The 18,054-nt window shown below is 38.4% G+C and overlaps 1 protein-coding gene across 16 annotated transcripts in view; it reads right to left on the bottom strand.

The window, feature by feature from the left end:
- LMO7 (LIM domain 7) overlaps positions 1–18,054 on the bottom strand; it is a 139,143-nt gene that overhangs the window by 8,690 nt on the left and 112,399 nt on the right. For 9 of the 16 annotated variants that reach the window (XM_054209132.1, XM_054209079.1, XM_054209069.1 and 6 more), the window contains 12 exons: positions 14,749–14,910; positions 13,178–13,362; positions 12,447–12,507; positions 11,329–11,385; positions 11,134–11,175; positions 9,172–9,197; positions 8,755–8,859; positions 6,845–6,937; positions 5,043–5,413; positions 3,214–3,279; positions 2,825–2,890; positions 856–908 (listed from right to left, as the gene is read on the bottom strand). In XM_054209132.1, coding sequence (XP_054065107.1) covers positions 856–908; positions 2,825–2,890; positions 3,214–3,279; positions 5,043–5,413; positions 6,845–6,937; positions 8,755–8,859; positions 9,172–9,197; positions 11,134–11,175; positions 11,329–11,385; positions 12,447–12,507; positions 13,178–13,362; positions 14,749–14,910 — 1,287 coding nt within the window. The remainder of the gene's footprint in view (positions 1–855; positions 909–2,824; positions 2,891–3,213; positions 3,280–5,042; positions 5,414–6,844; positions 6,938–8,754; positions 8,860–9,171; positions 9,198–11,133; positions 11,176–11,328; positions 11,386–12,446; positions 12,508–13,177; positions 13,363–14,748; positions 14,911–18,054) is intronic. The other 7 variants (XM_054209100.1, XM_054209151.1, XM_054209161.1 and 4 more) reach the window with 4 other exon arrangements.

The raw sequence follows: 18,054 nt of genomic DNA, 5'->3' as shown, positions 1-18,054 counted from the left end.
TAAGTCACTCAATTGAAAGTTCAATCCCTTTCAATACTGCTGTAACTACAAATTTGGTCTTGGTTTTATTGCTATAGATTACCGTTATAAAATACTGCAGAAGTTTACTTGCTCATTAGTTTCAATGGCCAAGCTTTAATGTGTGAAAGCAGTGTTGTCAATATGGGGTATTTTCTCTAATACACCATTTACTTTTCTGTGATTACTTTTGCTTACTTTTTTTAATCATGTTTTAGACACAGGAATAGCTTCTAGGCATTTCCCCCTGTAACATATTTCTAAAACTGCTTTGTTTGTTTGTTTGACACATATTCCTCTAAAAATGCAGTAACGTCACTGAAGGACAATTCGAGAAAGGCAGCAACAAAACAGAGTCCCAGGAGACAAGCCACTGTGACAGTATCAAAAGCTGACTTCTAGCTGTGTTATTCTTACACTAACTGAAGTTAAAAAGAACAAACAGATGTAATAAATACATTAGTATCTTGGTATGTGTGACTTTTTTAACTGAGTCAATATATCAAGAGCACGCACAGCTTCGATGATATACCTACACGATTGGTTTAATCTCATATAAATATCAGTCATCTAAAATTTAAGCATCTGAGATCCATTTGTAGTCACAGCTATGGCACTTTGAGAGCAGTTAATCATATTTGTCCTAGGCTTATATATTACTGTAAGAATCTCCTCTTGTTGTTAAAGCTTCATTAAAGTGTGTCGTGGTATGAATTTGAATTACAGTGCAGCTATCAAAAAGCACTCTGACAATTAATTTTCTTAGGATGACTACATCTGATACACCTTTTTAAAAAAAAAATAATTTAAAAATAATGGAAGTTAAACACTACTTACCATTTCTGATTGTGTTGAATTCATTCAGTTCTGAAGTCGACTTGGACTTATTCCTAAGGATATAAAAAACATTAATTCCTCTATTTCAACCAGGAGATCTCATCATGGGCAAAGATCTTATCTTTGCAGACCACAGATACACAGCCCTGTTTTTCAGCATCCCTCCCATCAATGACTTAATGCTGTACTTAAAACATTAAGCAAAAATACCCAAACAAAGACCAACAGGATATTAAGGGCGGGGGGGGGGGGGGGGGGGGGGGGCAGGAAAGATGTCAATATTTAGAAGTCAATAGGTAATTGCTGTTGAAAAGTTGAAATTTTGTATTGAAAGTTCCCAGTGCTTCAGGTGCAAGGAAATGATCATTGTATTTGCTTCAACAAAACCTTGTAAAAACTAAAGTTCTTCCCTGCCAAAGCTTTGTGAAGACTACAGTAAGACAGTCAAAGAAGCGATAACTTTCAAAGCAGGTTTATAAATGATTTAACTTCATGAGAAACTTAAGTCATACTTCATCCCCATTACTAGACCATAAGCAAAACACCTCCTCAAAACGCAGATTGTTCTCGAGAAAGTTATTATTCACTGATTATACCCGGCAGCATAATTTTTTAATGAGTTTTAGCCAAGAAATGTCATTCAATATACAGGTAGACAAATGGCAAAAAGCTGCTTTTCTGACAGTAAAGAGCAGAAGCTTCAGCAACCCCTCTACGCTGTATTATCAGGCTCAAAGTAACACAGTTTCTTAGTTTAAAATACTTTGGAAAAGAACAGAAACCCTTTGCTGGGTCACAACTCAAAGCTGATACATTAATGTATCGACACGTACAGCATTGGCTGCATAACAGCATTTTGAGCGAATCTTGTCCTTTGTCTGTAAATAAATTGGTGCATAAACTGCATCACGTTTCTTGCTCCCCAAGTTCTGACTGTCTGTTCTACGGTGCAGACCTACTTTATTATCTATTTGAGGAGATGCAACAATTTCACAGTTGCTTTTAGTAAACAGGAGCTCCAAAGAGCAGGTCAGCCTTGCCTGGGATGCTTTTAGCACCTGAGTATCCTCCTCACACATATAGGCAAGATGTAATTATTTATTGCAGGCACCTTCTGAAGTTAGATTTAGATCTTCCATTAGTAACAGATTCATTAGTTGTACCCTGTAAGTTTTAGGGTTTCTCTTAATATAAAAAAAGGAATGCTCACGCCAACTATAAGAACTGATTAAATACACAGCAGAGGCGATCTTTTAGAACTACTATGGGATGCCATCTAAGACAAAGGCTTGATACAAACTTTCTGGATTTAGGTTACTTCAGCATTTTTTAACCATAGCACAGTTATTAAAAGGGAGAAGAAAAAGCTGGCTATTCAAAAACCCCAAATCTGCAGAGGCTAACATATTCTATTGAAATAAAAACAAAGCAAAACCAAACAACAATAAAACTCCCCAAAAAAACCACCGAGCAAAACAAAATGGAAAATAGCCAAGGTAAGAGAGCATAACTTAACAAGTGGCACATCTACTATCTTCCTGACAAAGACACTGCTGCTGCCTCTCACTTCCCTCCCTGCTTACTCTCTCCTAAGTTGCACAATGCTGATTGGGCTGACTGCACCTTAGTTTGTATAGCACATTATGACACAATCACAATACTATCTGAAATTGTTTTCCAGCCAGATAAGTCTAGTACCACCCACATATTTACTTCCTTATAGTTCTGCTTCTCCCAGTAAAATCCTACCGACTGACTAACTGTTGTTTACAGCACAGCGTAATAATTTGCCCAAAGTTTGGCTGCTTCTTTTCTCAAGACGAAAACATGCCATAAAACCTGCAAAACACAGCAGCAATATAGTGTATACGCTTAGCTGCCATGACTAAAGTTTATTGAAAGTTTCAAAGCTTTCTGAGGCAGAAACGGTGCTGTTACAATCTATGCTGAGATACGGTACCATGCATACCTGTCAGCAAATGACTGGCCAGGTTGCTCCTCAGTGGTTTTAGAAACTTCGTAACGCTCATATTGCCTACAAAAAGAAAAAAAAAAAAAAAAAAAAAGATACATTACGTTCATATACAGAAAAAGACATACATAGACATAAATATTTCCTACTAAAAACATTCAAAAGAGATCCTTGAGGGAAAAAAAGGAAAAAAATCCCAAAGAGTTGAAGTTCTAAGGAGGCTTAATTTTAGTCAGAAACACAACTAACAAAAGAAGGCTGTGATAAAAACTGACTGAAATTACAATTTTGTAAGTGACAAGGAATCTAAGCCTGAGCATACCAAAATGGTTAATACTAATTGCTGAAGATGTTTCAACCTACCTATCGATTCAATTTCTTATTACCTGTCAATGAGAGGATGGCCAGCTCGATCCTCTATTGTTTTAGATACTTCGTAGCGCTCATAATGTCTAGAAGCAAAATACAGATAAAATATGTATTAAATGCAAAAACAACCCCATTTTCTAGAAATTGAGCAAACAGTAAAGTATACATATAGAAAAATGAGACAGTTCATATGTGTTAGTTAGAAACATGAAAATACATGAGAAAAAAATCCCAAAGACTTTTTAAGATGCTGCGAAAATGACAAGTATCAGCATATGACGGTGATTATCTCATCCGTTTCAAAGCCAGCAGGTAAGCTTTGTCCAAACGTATCAATTCTCTAAAAGTTACATGTATATTCTAGCAAATTGTGAAGGTGCAGTTGGTAACCCATAGAGAAGCACTGACTTCCACAGACAAAGCTCTTCCAGCTGCCTGTCCCCGACCTCAGCGCTCTTTGTAGCAAGTATCAAGCCTTCACAGATGTTTATATAACGTTTCAGATGTCAAGTCATATCTTTGGATACCACCGTAAAGCAAACATTTAACACTAGATATTTTAAATCCCAGTTTCACTGAACTTGCTCCCTCACTATTAAGCAAAGCCACCCTTGTCTAGCAAAACACATCCTTTGGCAGCAACCTCAGAAGAGATGAAATCCCCTGAGACTAAGGCACATATCAAGGTTTTAGATATGCAGATATTGCAGCAGCTTAATAAGTTACCGCACAAAGTCCTATTATCTTGCAATTGGGGCAAGCTAAAACTGCAGAGATACCCTGGCTCGGCTGCCAAGAAGAACCTGTTTAACCATTGTTAACAACTGTGCCTCTGCTTTGCTCAGCATGGATCACAAGCGGCAGGCATTCCCAATGAGCTGAAGTAATTCCAGGTCTCACAATCTCCTCTGCAAATACATGCAACCTTATAATCATATTTTCTTCTCCTAGGACTTAACCTGATACCATGTGTTATCTTCAGTCATCTCTTACTACTTGTATAAGAAAAGGGGGAAATCCTCAAGAGAAACAGAGAAGCTAGTCATACACAAGGCAGTAAGCCAAAGGCACACGAAACAAGGAAAAGTTACTGGTTTAATCTGTTTCAGACAGATGTCTGTAATAGTAGTCTGAAAACTTTTGGGCAAGAACATGCACTTGTAAACTAATAGTTGAGAGTGGGGGAGGTTGTTTGGTTGGTGTTTTTTTTAAGAAAACAAGCTGCTGAAGAAAGCCATGGAAGAAACTTTTTTCCATCCTCTAGAATAAATATATCCACAACGCATACTTCTAGCAGGCTATGATATCTAAGCCAGTATCTGTTCGCTCATATACCATGACACCCCTCATCGACAAATTAACCCAGCAGTGCAATTAAACTTTATTGTTGCACTGTTGAACTAAAATGAGAGAGCAGTCTGGAAAATCAGTCACGCGTTTGCTGGAAAAGAGTTAAATTGGTATTTGTTCTGAAAGCACTGTACGTTGAGTCACTGGCTCTCAACTTAAAAGCTTGTGCAGGGTTCTTATAAAATCTTCACACTAAGTGCTTCAGGTCATCTTTGATTTGTCTGTAATTACTGTATTTACACTTCCTATTTAAAAAATGAGTTGAAGTGGGTTAACAGAGCACTTGATTCGTGGGGAAAGACTTTGTCTTATGCCTGATTCTTCTACCTTTAGAAAGAGAAGCTATCCTGTGGTATCTTGCACTGACTGATTAATCTACAATATGAGTCTTACATGAATACACTTATATATTCAGGACATACGCACTCCCTTTAGAAACATAACTGAATTTTTGACGCAGAAGGAAGAGAAAGTACATCCCACCACAAGTGCATACCTTTGGTATTGAGGCGTCTCCACTGACACCTCCCTCTGCCTCTCCGCCTGCCGCCTCTGCTCCTCCATCTCCGCCTGCCGCCTCTGCTCCTCAGCATATTGCTGTTCCCTCTCTTTACGTTGCCTCTCAAGCTCCAGTTCTTGGAGTTCCCTTTCTTGCTCAAAACGCAAGGACGCTTCTTCCTGGATCCTCCGTTCCTCCTGAAGCCGCCTCCGTTCTTCCTCCTCGTCCAGCAAGCGCGCTGCCCGCTCGCTTCCTCCATCTCCTTCTGGCTCCTCAGGTGTACCCGCTTCAGGGCTTGCCCTCCAGCTGGACACAGATGGAGCCCGTGCAGGGACAGATGTTATGTTTAAGGTTAGAACAGTCTGTTCCTATAGCAAAGAAAAAAAAATAAAATATATATATATATATATAAAATCATGTTTTCAAGGTGAGGGAGCTGTTTTTTTTTTTTTAAACAGGTTGCTTACTCAGAAAAGTTCTTTTATTTTTTGAGGGCAGACTGTATAAAAAGCATCCCGAACACTTTCAATGCAAGACCCAGGGTGTACTTTGGTTTCATTTTTTTGAGCGCCTGCGAGCACATTCTCCTAACGCAAGAGCTTCATTCCACATGGCAGCCTTAGCGAGCGCCGTGGGCAGCGCGGCCACAACTATGTGAAACATTCCGCTCTCTGAAGTATCACTTACATTTCAAGCCATCCCATCCCCACTTAAATATCCATGGAAAACAAACTCTTCCATGATACCCAGCATTTCTCCCGACTGTTTTGACTTCGAAACCTAAGACCTACCTAAGAGCGTATACACTAAAATATACGCTGCACATGTACATCAGACCGATGAATTTCATGTGAATCATCTTGTGGAGAAAACCCCCATCTTCCTCCATTCTCCTACCATCTGTAAGTCAAGCCTCAGACCTACCACTCTCTTCTGTCAGACATGAAAAAAGGTTTTTCAGCGGTCAAATATGTTTTAATTGCAGAGAACAAATACTGTTTGTGTATTAAGTACTGGTGCATCCAAAATTCTAATGACAAAAAAAATATGAAATGGTTTATGTTCTTGTACAGCAAAGTCCTCTGACAGCTCAAAGAGCTTTCTTATTCAAGTCCTAAGCCTTAAATTACAGTCTACGTATTTATGACTGTATAAACACAACTGTTCTAGCTAGGATGCCTGAAGCAGCGCTCCCATAGCAATAGACAACAGATATCTCAGACACCTCCCACACCCAGGATAAAACCTGTTCATCTTCCCATAAGTAACAGCCACAAAAGTCAGCATCTACAGAAACTACATGCATTCGATATTTTCAAAGATACGATCGCAAATGTGAAGTTGATTTGATAGGTAAGTTTATCAGAGATGGGATGAACTGGTTGCCAGTACAAGCCAGACACTTCCGAACATGCCTCATGATGAAGTATTGAAGCAGAATTCCAACAAGTAGCATCAGGAGGTAAATATACAGCAAAGGTGACCATTTCATTCTGGTCACAATAATTAAAACATGCTGTAAGTTTTTGCCAATATATTTCTGGTGTTAGTTACCTAACCAATCCATAAGGAAAAAAAGTCAAATTCAACAGGTCTCAAAACATCCCATTTAATCTTTCCCTACCATTTTTGCAACTTCTTTCTACCAAGTTATAGAAAATGATTAATTTTCAAAAATGAGAAGATAAAGGACATAGCAAAAAAAAAAAGTTATTTGCCTGCTTGCATGCATCTACTATTAAGGAAAAAAGCCATTAAGAAACTAAACAATCAAAAGTGAAGCCATATTCATAGCCTACCTCATCAAAATACTTGGAGCTCTCTTTTTCTGCTTCTTGCTTAGCTCGTAGCCATTCTTCCCTTAGTTTTTCTTGTTCCCGTTTATATTTCTCCTGTAGGTTAGATTGAAGTTAAACATGCAAATAAGAAACATGGTATTTTTTTTATTTGGTTTAAAAGGTACTGCTGGTATTTAATGTGTTTTTTTAAGACCAGCATGGTAAACACATGCTTGAGCTACACTAGGACATTAGGTTGCCACAAGTGAATGAAATCCTGGCTCAAATACAACCCAAAGGAGTTCTGCAATTGATTTTGGAGAATCCAGGCTTATTACACGCTTAGTCTCATAACAACTGGCTTCACATCTGTTATATTCCCCATACAGTTTAGTTCTCATTTGAACAAAAATCAGCTATCTAAGGTATTTTCTTGAAAGATGGAGCGATTATATTTAACTTGGATTTGGGCACATTAATACGGTAAATAGAAAGTGATCACTTAGTGAAATATGAGGCAGTAATTTTGTTTGAGCAAGAACTCCTGGGCTTTTGGAAGCTTACCTAAACAAAAAACAGTTTCTGGACCTCCAAATTGGTCCTATGACTGGATTTGGTATGAAATCAATGTAATGTCTTAAGGCATTATTCAAGGTACACGATAAATGTTTTGGTGGTTTTGTCAGTCACCACTTAAGTCTTGGGAAAAGTAAAATATTTAATGATGTCAAAAGTATTCCTTCTAAGATGTTGGAAATAAGTGAAGAAAACATTTTGCTTCCTTTCTCTGTTATTTGAAAATTCATTACTGGGATCGTGAGGAAGAGAAAGAACATTATTACTCTGGCCAAATTTACTACTTCAGGACCGAAAAAGGAGAAGCAAAGAAAAGAAAAATGATGGCAGAGGGCTGAGATTGCTCTCAGGAAAGGGGAGCCAAGGTTTACATTCTTTAAAGCCATCTCTTCAGGCATCAAATGGAGCACCCAAACCATAACAAGAGACCACAAATATGTTTAGGAAGGCACAGCTCTTGCCTTGCAGAGTTTGCAAGCTAAAAGGAATGACAAAAGATAAAACATCCAAAAAGCAACAGAGTTGCTAAGCTGTACTTTAACACCACAGTTGAAGGCACCAAAGTCATTAAAAGGGCTTGTGCAGAGTAAATGATGTTCACTGATGCCCCTTCTGGCCCAGACTGTAGATAACTAACTTGAATTTAATTTGCAGAGATGTGTCGTCTTGAATGCAGTTGAACGGGCTTATGCTTCATTGAGCTGAGGTGTGCAGAGATGTCCGCTTGATTTTTGTGCTACCCTGAGATGACAAACATTCCCCCTTCCCTCTGCAACACTTCCCTCCACCTCTACCAACTGGTTATCAAGGTGGTTTTGTGTTGGTAGATTCAGCTTCCTGACTCACAGAGGTCCTGGGAACCAGGTTGATTCCACCTAATTCACCGACTGCTAAACGACAGGATGCTAGCAGGCATCTAACCATGGCACTGGCTGCCTGCTCTTCATCTCTGAATATAAGGCAGTATCACCAATTGAAGGTAAAACTCATTCTAGAGCCAATTTTCTTGGGGGGGCGGGGTTGAATAAAACTCATTGAAAAGTGAAGACTGCTGCCCCTTAGGTCTTTGTTTATCCTTTAAATTCTGTTGCCAGTAAGAGCATACCAGCCTTGTGATGACTGAGCACTTCTGGCTGTACTGAATACTCAGTCTGGGCTTGATGTCATGAAGCTCACTAATGCATTTTCCGCTTTTTGCTGAACAATCGGTATTGTGTGTAACTGCACAGCCCAGCAAACGTATCTGAAAGTCCTCTTAGGCCATCAGTAGGAAGAGTGGCAGGAGTCACATGTTACTTTTCTTCCCTAAGAGTTGCTGCACTCAAGGGATTCCCAGCCTATGATTCTGAAGATACCTGCAATAAACGGTCCTGCTCCTTTTGCCATTTTTCCTGTCGTTTTCTTTCTTCCTCTTGATCCCAAACCCGACGACTAGGAGCACTAATGGATGGGACTGGGAGCTAATGTAGCACAAAAATGAAATAATATTATCTTATTCCATGTATCCAACACTCTGCATTTTAAAACTTTTTTTTTCTTTTTTAATAAGAAATAAAAGCTATTACAAACACTACAGCTTTATAGTGACAAGGACCTAAATTAGCCTTTTCTTTAAAGGGACAGAAAGCAACCATTCCACGTTAGAAAATATTAATCAGCACTCCCAGATTTGATCACAATTTTAAAGCAGTATAAAAAGCAACAGAAAGCAGCGGGCTTCTTGAAAAGACCAGGATTATACAATTAATTATTAGGTTGTAAATAGTACTTACATCAGGCATTGCAGGCTCTGGGCCTCCTGTGAGATTTGGAAAACAAAAACCAGAAGTTATTCGAACCATGCATACTCACTACTGCAAGTCTTGTGTAAATGTGGAAAGTCCGAGCTTCAGACTAATTCTTGCTTCCTTAGTAAGCCATGCTTGCATTTTGCCCTACTGAACCTACTGGAGGTCAGAATTCATTAGGTGCTTTCAGCTAACGTGTGCAATTGTTTAAAAGCTTTACATGCTTACAAATGCCACCAGCAATTGCTTGAATTAGCAGTACGTCTCCCACTGTGGCAATACAGAGGTTCTTTGCTACACCTCTCCTATTATTATTATTATTCTGAAACCCAACTGTTTAGCATGACCAATAACCAGAACGCTGCTCCAGGGTAGAGCAGCTACTCACCTACTGCCCTTGACCTGAACTAAGAGCAACAGTCATCTACAGGCAACTTCTCTACCACAAACCCAGGTATTTTCCCCTTCCAACTGTCCTCCTTTCCTAGTCCCAAAAGCACACTTGAATTTGGTGAGCTTGTCCCCATTCATCACAAACCTTATGCTGTTTGAGGCTATCATGCTCGGTCTTATCTTGTGCCAAGATGATTATTAGAGAGACGTGTATTATGCTAATATATTTTAAAAAAATAAAATCAAGAAAATGTGGAGAATCACAAATTTAAGTATAATCCTTTCCAAAGCATCATCGCTATTTTTGTTTGTTGCTAGTGTACTTGTCCAAATTTCAGTTAAAAAAAAACACCACATAAAAGCAAAAAGTTTTCTGAAGTATCACCACATGAAGTGGAGAAATGTGTCAAATTTAGGATACAAAGACATCTAGTAAGTCACAGACTGGTGTCCAATCTATATATGCGCAATTTTGTCTTCATTATCAGATCGCAAGAGCCACAGTGACAATAGGACGAACAGACAAAATAAGACAAAAAATTGCGCCAGATGTTAAAGGGAGGTATAGGCAGCACCTATCTTTGCTCCCCTCTTCTAGCACCTCTGTCAGCTTATGCTGGCCTGTACAGGTTTAGGAAGAAGAATCTTTCATACCATTGTAAAGCTAAGGTGTCAAAACTTTTAAATGAGCAAAACTGTACTGAGCGTACACTCCTCCCCTTCAAGCACAAGTGAAACACTTCAATATTGCTATAATATTTATTAAAATAAAAAACTAATTTCATAGCCAGCTTTAAACAAAACAAAACAAACCCACAAAACCAAAAACCGCCCAAAAAAACCCCAAACAACCAACAACAAAATACCACCATATTGCAGATGAAATGCAGCAGAAATATTTAAAAGCAAACAGAACCACAAACACAGATTTATGCTGTGGCACTTCACATATCGCTTCTGGAAAAAACAGAAGCCATCACCACTGAAGGCGAAGTCCTGGCTCCACTAAAATCATTGTCAAAATTCACACTGACCTTCCAGTGGGCCAGAATTTTACTGTTTCAGGCTACAGCAAAACAGCAAGGCATACATAGTCTGACAACAGCATTAGACATACAACATTAGTGGAAATATGTGAGTTGTGACATGCAAAACACCAAAAAGCAACCTACAAAACCAAAATTGAGTGCCTCATTTTTTGCCTTTAAAAGCTAACATATTCAATTCAAAATTTATATTGGTCTTCGTGGGTTCTTGCAACATCACCACATAGTGGAAAGCCAGCAGCTGCCTTTTTTCACCAATTTAGATGAAAGCACAGAGCTGCAACTAAACATAAACTCAAATCCAGAGTTAAGTATTTTATCAACAGCTCTGAGATTTGTGATAAACCTCTGCTGGAATATTCAACGTTATTCTTGTTTTGTAGGTAGTAGCAAACCTGAACAGAGTGCGCTATCCTTACTCCTACCCAGTGAAAAAAAAAAAGGTATGAACAACATAGAAGAGATTTAAACAGCTATAGATATAAGAGAACACACAAAGACCCATTACCACAAAGGTAGACCCATGAATTGTAAGAATAACCTGATGACCCTGGGGAAAGAAGGGAAATTAATTATGTTGCTTCGTTGTAACAGCAACAAACAACTCTGAAGAGGTATAGTACCCAGCACCAGACTTGTTAGAAAGAGTGCGCAGTAGGAACAATTTCATGGAAGTACATGAAATGTTAGCACTTTGGTTTACCTTGTTCAAAAAATTGTGACCGTCTTTTTAAGTTTTTCAAAGAAATAGGTTCAGATGCTATTTGAAAAATACAAAGATGCAAACAAGTCAATGAGGTGCTCTTTGTTTGTTTGTTTTTAAACTACTATCACCACTGGATAACAAACATTGGTTAGACCTCCAATCTACAGTAACATCACTTCAGAAAAACAAGAAGCCCCTGAAACACAAAGGAAATCTAGTCTTTCATAGTAGCAAATACAGTTTTTAGTAGGTTACATCATATCCTGATTAGTATTTCATTTTATCGCTAACAATGTCCAACTATAACAACAGTACAAGTGTCAAACTTGGACTCGGCTTCTCCCTGTCTAATTTAAGCCACTTCAACTGAGATGCCAAATTGGATGGAGAAGCCTAATCATCACTTAAAGTCATCGGAAAGGCATCTCCAGAGGGCAAATGATCTCTTGGGGAAACTGTTTTATAAATCACCATGCACATTCGAGATAAAATGAAACACAAAGTTCCCATTTAAGGATTACTGTTCCATTAGGAAGCCTACGTACCTGGTTTCTCTCACTGTCATCAAGTAAGGCTATAACTGTTCAATAGCATCGTAAGTAATTATTATTCGTACCAGAACCATCAACATCGTTCTCCAGGAATAAAAGTAAAATAATAATAATAAAACAACCACTACCCCCGAAACCTCATAACTGAAATAGGAAACAAATAATAATAATGATAATTGCACACTCTTTACGCTCTTCCTGGGCAGTGAAATAAATTGATACTCATACTGACTCAGCCTCCACATCAAGCAGTGTCAATTATAGTAAATTGTGTGCCTTCTCCTTCTCTTTCACCCCTACCACACAGTGAATTTACAACCACTAATGCCGAGACGCGGAGGGGGTTGTCACTGCTTTGTTGTCAGTTCTCCAACTGCCTAGCACGTCGTGGAAGCAAACTACACCCAGTTTGGATGCAACTAGATCTCCGTGATACCTGTCTAGCTTTCAGTTCATTAAGGTCTCGCTTCGCCCGCTGTATAAAGCTCACGATGATAACAGGTTTAGTGTCTATGCTTGTTCCAAACCCACACAAATAACAGATGAAAAGCAACGGCAGTTTACCTCTTTGCTCGCTAGAGACAAGATCTCCTTGCATTCCATTTATCAGCTTTGGTTCTGTATCCTGAAAAAAATACAAAATAAAGGGCTTAGGTTCATTAAATTTGTGGAAGTTTATCCAATTACATGTCTCCCCTGACAGGAACTGTATTATCATGAAACGTTTCAGAACACCTTCCACAGAAAGATACAAAACTATCTAAAACTTTCTGAGTGCATCATATGATAAAATGACTAAAGGCATTTGAGGGGATCAATAACCAGCTGTGAATTGGTGGGTGAAATAAAAACCATTAGTTTGCAAGAAAATGCCAGAAGCTGAGATCTCCCTATTTCAGCTCACTGTCAGAGAGGACTTATTTGCAAGTAATTTGAAAGCACATATACCCTTGTTCCTTGGGGCTGCAACTTTCATTTACACTAATAGTGGTGGTAGAAGTCTTTTCTAAAGACTAAACACTCTATACATTTTAGTTAAAACATAAGCTGCAAATATTTTAATACTTAGCAGTGTCCACTCATGAATGGACAGTAGCAAGTCTTTAAAACATCTTATTTACTTTAATAAGTACACGGCTACATCTCTGTATTTGCAATACCCTATAAGATGCTTAAGCAATAGTAGTAAAAGTAAGATTTCCAAGGTCTTTTCTCCATCCTCCCCCTATGAAGGCATTACATTTTTACTTTCTTCCTCCCCTCAAATCCCACAACTCTTCAAAAATCATACTCACAGAACTTCGAAGGCTGATGGAGAAATCTCTTTTTGTTGATACGGTGGAAACATTTGAAACGTGTTCTCCAGAAGTTGCATCAATCCATTTATTTTCAGGTGTACCTATAATGTTGGTAGCCATACTGGTGAGATTGAGGATTTTATGCCTTACTTGTGGCAGGGAAGGCTGGTCTGTGCCCCAATCTTTTTGGTATGTGGAGGTTCAAGAAATTAATGTAGACAGTAATGTCAAAGAACAGAACAAGAGTTAGTGAAAACACATTGAAATAACACAAAAAAGCACATAACAGAAGAGGGAGACGCACAAATCAGGTGGAATTTGTGAAGACAGTAAAAAGGGCTTTTATGAGCAGACCGCCTTCCCCAAAAATGCAAGTGTTAGTCATAAGCCAGGTAAAAGTTTACCAGATGTTTTGCTAACATGAACTACAGCAGCTCAACATTACAGAGCAGTTAGTATTCATTGGAAACTATTTCATTAGCATTAGTAAGGATTGAGAAAATTCTTCCACCTTTACTCACACAAGGTACATTTTGACTCATACACTATCCAGGTATTGCCATTTTCATGTCCATGCTCATCAGGAAGCACAGACGGCAAAAAAAAAAAAAAAGCAGTCTAAACTAAACTAGCAAAACTGATGAGGCAAAGGCAAATTACAATCTTCTATCAGACTCTGCCATTTCTCCCTTTCCACTACGTAAAACTTATTCAATGAGTTTCTTCTCCACAAATCTCACTCTTCATTTGTGCTAGGCCCTGTAGAAGTTGTGATTTTTTTCTTGTCTCTTTCTCACGTCACTGTTTTTTTCCCCACTTGCTGATAACTTGTTCCACCTAGCTTCCCACTAAAATAATGTTTTGTATATATACTGTGAAGGAAGTCATTGGTCACACTTTCAACTCTGGAAAAATTATTTGGGGACTTTGAAAGGATACCCTGACTAAACCCATGGCAAGTCTAAAGACGTTACAAGGCCTTCAGCCAGGCTGGAAACCCTCACTAGCCAGAATGGGTAGTACCATCCTGGAGAGATTACAGCACCACAATATTTGGGTGAATGACCAAAATCATAGCACAAAGGTGCTACATCCCCCACAAGCTCATATGCCACCTGAAACCCTCCCTGAAGAAAGGAATACAAGATCCTCCTTCCCTGAGGAAAGGGAGCTACTGATCAAGGAAGACAGGCTCTAAAAATTATTATCCTCTAGAGACTAGCCCCTCTTCATTTTTGTGGTATGGCAGGAAAGAAAATGTTACGTTCCCTTGTGTGGTGGTTGCACACTGTCTTTACCTGTGCATCCTCTCAGAAACAGGCCAGAGAACAAGAGAGAGGTCAGTAGTTCAATGCTTTGTAGACTTGCTTGTCAAGACATTTCTAAAGCACATGTAGTTAAAAAAAGCCAAGTTGTGTTAAAATGCAACAGACACGCTAGCAAACTACTTAGCTTAGATACATATTACTACTGTAAGTGCAATAAGGACTCTCAGCTGTCAGGTACAGCAGAGACAAAGCTTATTTGCCTTACAGAGCATACTGTATCTGCCCGACGAAACAACTCACCATTCTTTCCATATCGTCTGACATCCATGACCAGGTTTCCAGTTTCTAGTGCTCTGCTGATGGCTTCTTCCCACTGACTATAGTCCATACGCGAAACCTTTGTGCCGTTGATAGCAATGATCTCATCATCTACTTGCAACTGACAAAGTGCTGCAGGGCTGCCTGCAGAAAACAGAAGAAAAATACAATTATGTCTCCATTCACAATTCTGTTTTTACCACAGTGTGACTAGGGGGAGGCGGCGGAGAGGGGAAGTCATTCAAAGAAATGCTTATTGGTGGATATTTGGAAAGTCTTAAAAAAAAAACCAAATCTACTACGCTGCAATGTAAGGTCAGTAAAATCAGCTAATATCAAAGAAGTGTTCCACTTTGAAACTTATGAAAACAACAAAGAACATTTGAACTTGCAAGCATTCACATTCTGGCTAGCCCGTTTAGTAAACAACCTCTGGGCCCACTCTTGCCTCCACCAACTCACCTTTATAACCTGTGATAGTGAGAGGGAGTCAGCACCACAATGCCCGTAGCCAACCATTAGCTGAAATTCAGCCAATGTTTGAGTAATCCTCTTATTTGCCAAAAAAAACAGCCTCCACTTTGTTAATTCCAGTAGAAGCTGGGTTTCTCGTCTTCTTATTTACATTTTCTGGGCTCTACTGACAAGAACATGCTGCTTTATTGCTTTGCTAAAATAGTTTGTTAGCTCTCAATTGACTGGTAATCGGCCTTAAGATATTGCTTGGTGCTCTCCCATTAGACTTTTCTGGATCCTACTTATTTTGTCAATTAAGAGCAAATTTTATTGCAGTTTGGACTTTGAATTCTACTGATACTTTGCAAGAAAGGCTGCACTTTATACTCTTTTTTACGTACTACTAAACATTGGCAAGTGATCTCACCCGCCTAAGGACAGAGAGTATACAGGACCAATTAATAAACTTTTTCCTATTTAATTCAGAAAACGGATGAGCTGAAAAACTCAGACTTGCCTAAGTAAGATTTTATGAATTACACCTGAATGGTTCTTCCACTAACAATTATTCCTTTAGCACAATATAAAATGGAAGAGATGAGTGAAAATGTAGTTAAAGACTGCATAATAAATCCTCACGTTAATAAAATAAAACAAATTTGAATTCAAGTGTTTTCCAAAGCAAACAGTGAAAGTGTTTAAAATATACCAAGACCAACGCTATATTACATTATCAGAAATGAATGTGGACAAGCATGACAGAAGAATTTAGAGACCGTATGTTTCATCCTGACCTTCTTTTGACTCACTCGTAAAATGCTGCTAGAAGTCTCGATCATCCACTAAGGATTCAAATAGCTTTTAATATTGCTGATGCCCCAGGAAGCTAAGAAATGAAGAAATGTTATGTTTCCTAATACTGCACCAAACAGTGATCCACCATAGTTCACTAAAAACCAACACTAGCTACTATGTTAAAGAGCATAGCTTCATATTCTATTTTCTGCTTTCTTCCTAAAGTATGGAATAAAAACTCCATTAGCAGTTACCAGTAAAATTTTCAAAACACACCAATTACTTTTAAGCCATATTATAGAAGAAAAGGTAGGATTTTTGTTGGGAGGAAGAAAACATGGGTGATAATTAAACTGGAAAAAGTGCACATCCCCTTAGATTAAGGAAGATCATAGAATCATAGAATTGTTAGGGTTGGAAGGGACCTTAAAGATCATCTAGTTCCAGCCCACCTGCCATCTTCCAGGGATGGGGCTTCCACCCACCTCTCTGCGCAACCTGTTCCAGTGTCTCACCACCCTCATGGTGATGTTAAAGAATTAATGGATTTTCAAAGCTATTAATAGAAGGTACTATTAAGGTTACTATTGAAAATACTATCAATGAAGTTACTATTTTCAACAATACCATTTAACCTTTGGAATTGTGTTTGATTTCAAAATCTAAGATCTTTAGTACAATATAGTTTGACTGCATGCAGGCTGTACTTTATGCTTATGGTACAGGGAATGCCTTAGGCTTAAGGAAAGGCATCAGAACTGATAATTTCTCCATTTTGTGTTGTGACACAATGAGCCCTAGGAACAAAAAAAGGTGGTGTTCATTTTACTTTGATAATTTGATTAGGATGAGACCCAGGTGAGAACAGTACCTCAGCTCAGTTATGGTAAGCACGCGAGGGAAAGCGTGGGTTACCAATTCAGGTTTTAGGAAAGGAAGGAGATTTCAGATTGCATGGTTCCTCCTATAACATCAACAGAAAAACACATCCAGACCATACGAATTTGAATGAATAGCAGCAGACTCTATTGCTCAATTTTTGGCACATAACTGCCAGCTGCTCTTCCTCTACTGCCATTACAGTATGTGAATAAAAGGGCTTCTCAAGAGCACAAACCAGGGCACCTATATTGGGCTTCTGCTCTGATTCACCTCCAGAGAAGTCTACAGAGACTAGCTGTCAATTCAGGTCCCAAAAGTTCTATGGTGCCATTTGCCTTTTTCTGTCTAGTTCTTCCAAGACAACAGTATTTACTGATAATTTCTATATACCTATATATCCTCTTTATATAAAGAATTTATTTTATATTGAATAAAACAGGTATTGCTGTTTTTCATAGATTTCCCTGAAGGGGATTTAGTTAGCTCTAACCTATCCTCATCTGTTGTTATTACAGCAGAAAAATGCTAGCTCAGTCACACAAAAAAAATTAAAACTTGAAGCAAGTGGATCAAATTTACTTTGTCCTACATGCCTGCAAGTGTTTGAGCACAGACATATGCGCTCCTACATCAATATAATCTCAAAAAGCGATTGCAAATAGGGTGGGTGAAAGGGAAATGACTGAAACAATAAAGATTATATGACACTGAGGAAGCTGGCAGAACGTAGTCTAGATTAATGTCTTTAAAGGCTTTCTGTTTACCTAATTTTTAGGGTAAAAGTTGAAAGTTCCTGTTAAAAATGAGCACGATCTTCTTTTGTATATAGTAAATGGGTGTCATTGAAACATGTGTTACAAGCTTAACTCTTATTAAGCTTTCTGAAAACACTTGTAAGAAGTTAATTTTGCTTGCCAAGGAGTTTTCTTAACAATTTTTTGAAGGAAAAGCATATGTAGAACACAAAGGCTTTTATAAGTAGTAAAAAGATAACCTGAAGAAAATCATCTAGCTAGTTAGGTTTACAAGTATGTCAAGGCAATCATAGAAAGTCTTCCTGGAAGGTATTTCTGGGTTCACAAAAGAGAAAAAGCTGACTGGGAACAGTTGGCATAGATTTGCTAAGCCTAAATCACCCTTGATCAACCTGGTTGA

The sequence above is a fragment of the Rissa tridactyla genome, chromosome 1 (genome assembly GCF_028500815.1).
Source record: "Rissa tridactyla isolate bRisTri1 chromosome 1, bRisTri1.patW.cur.20221130, whole genome shotgun sequence".
NCBI classification, from domain to species: Eukaryota; Metazoa; Chordata; class Aves; order Charadriiformes; family Laridae; genus Rissa; species Rissa tridactyla.
Note: the sequence above shows the minus strand (reverse complement) of the source record. Positions and strands in the feature narration are given on the sequence as shown.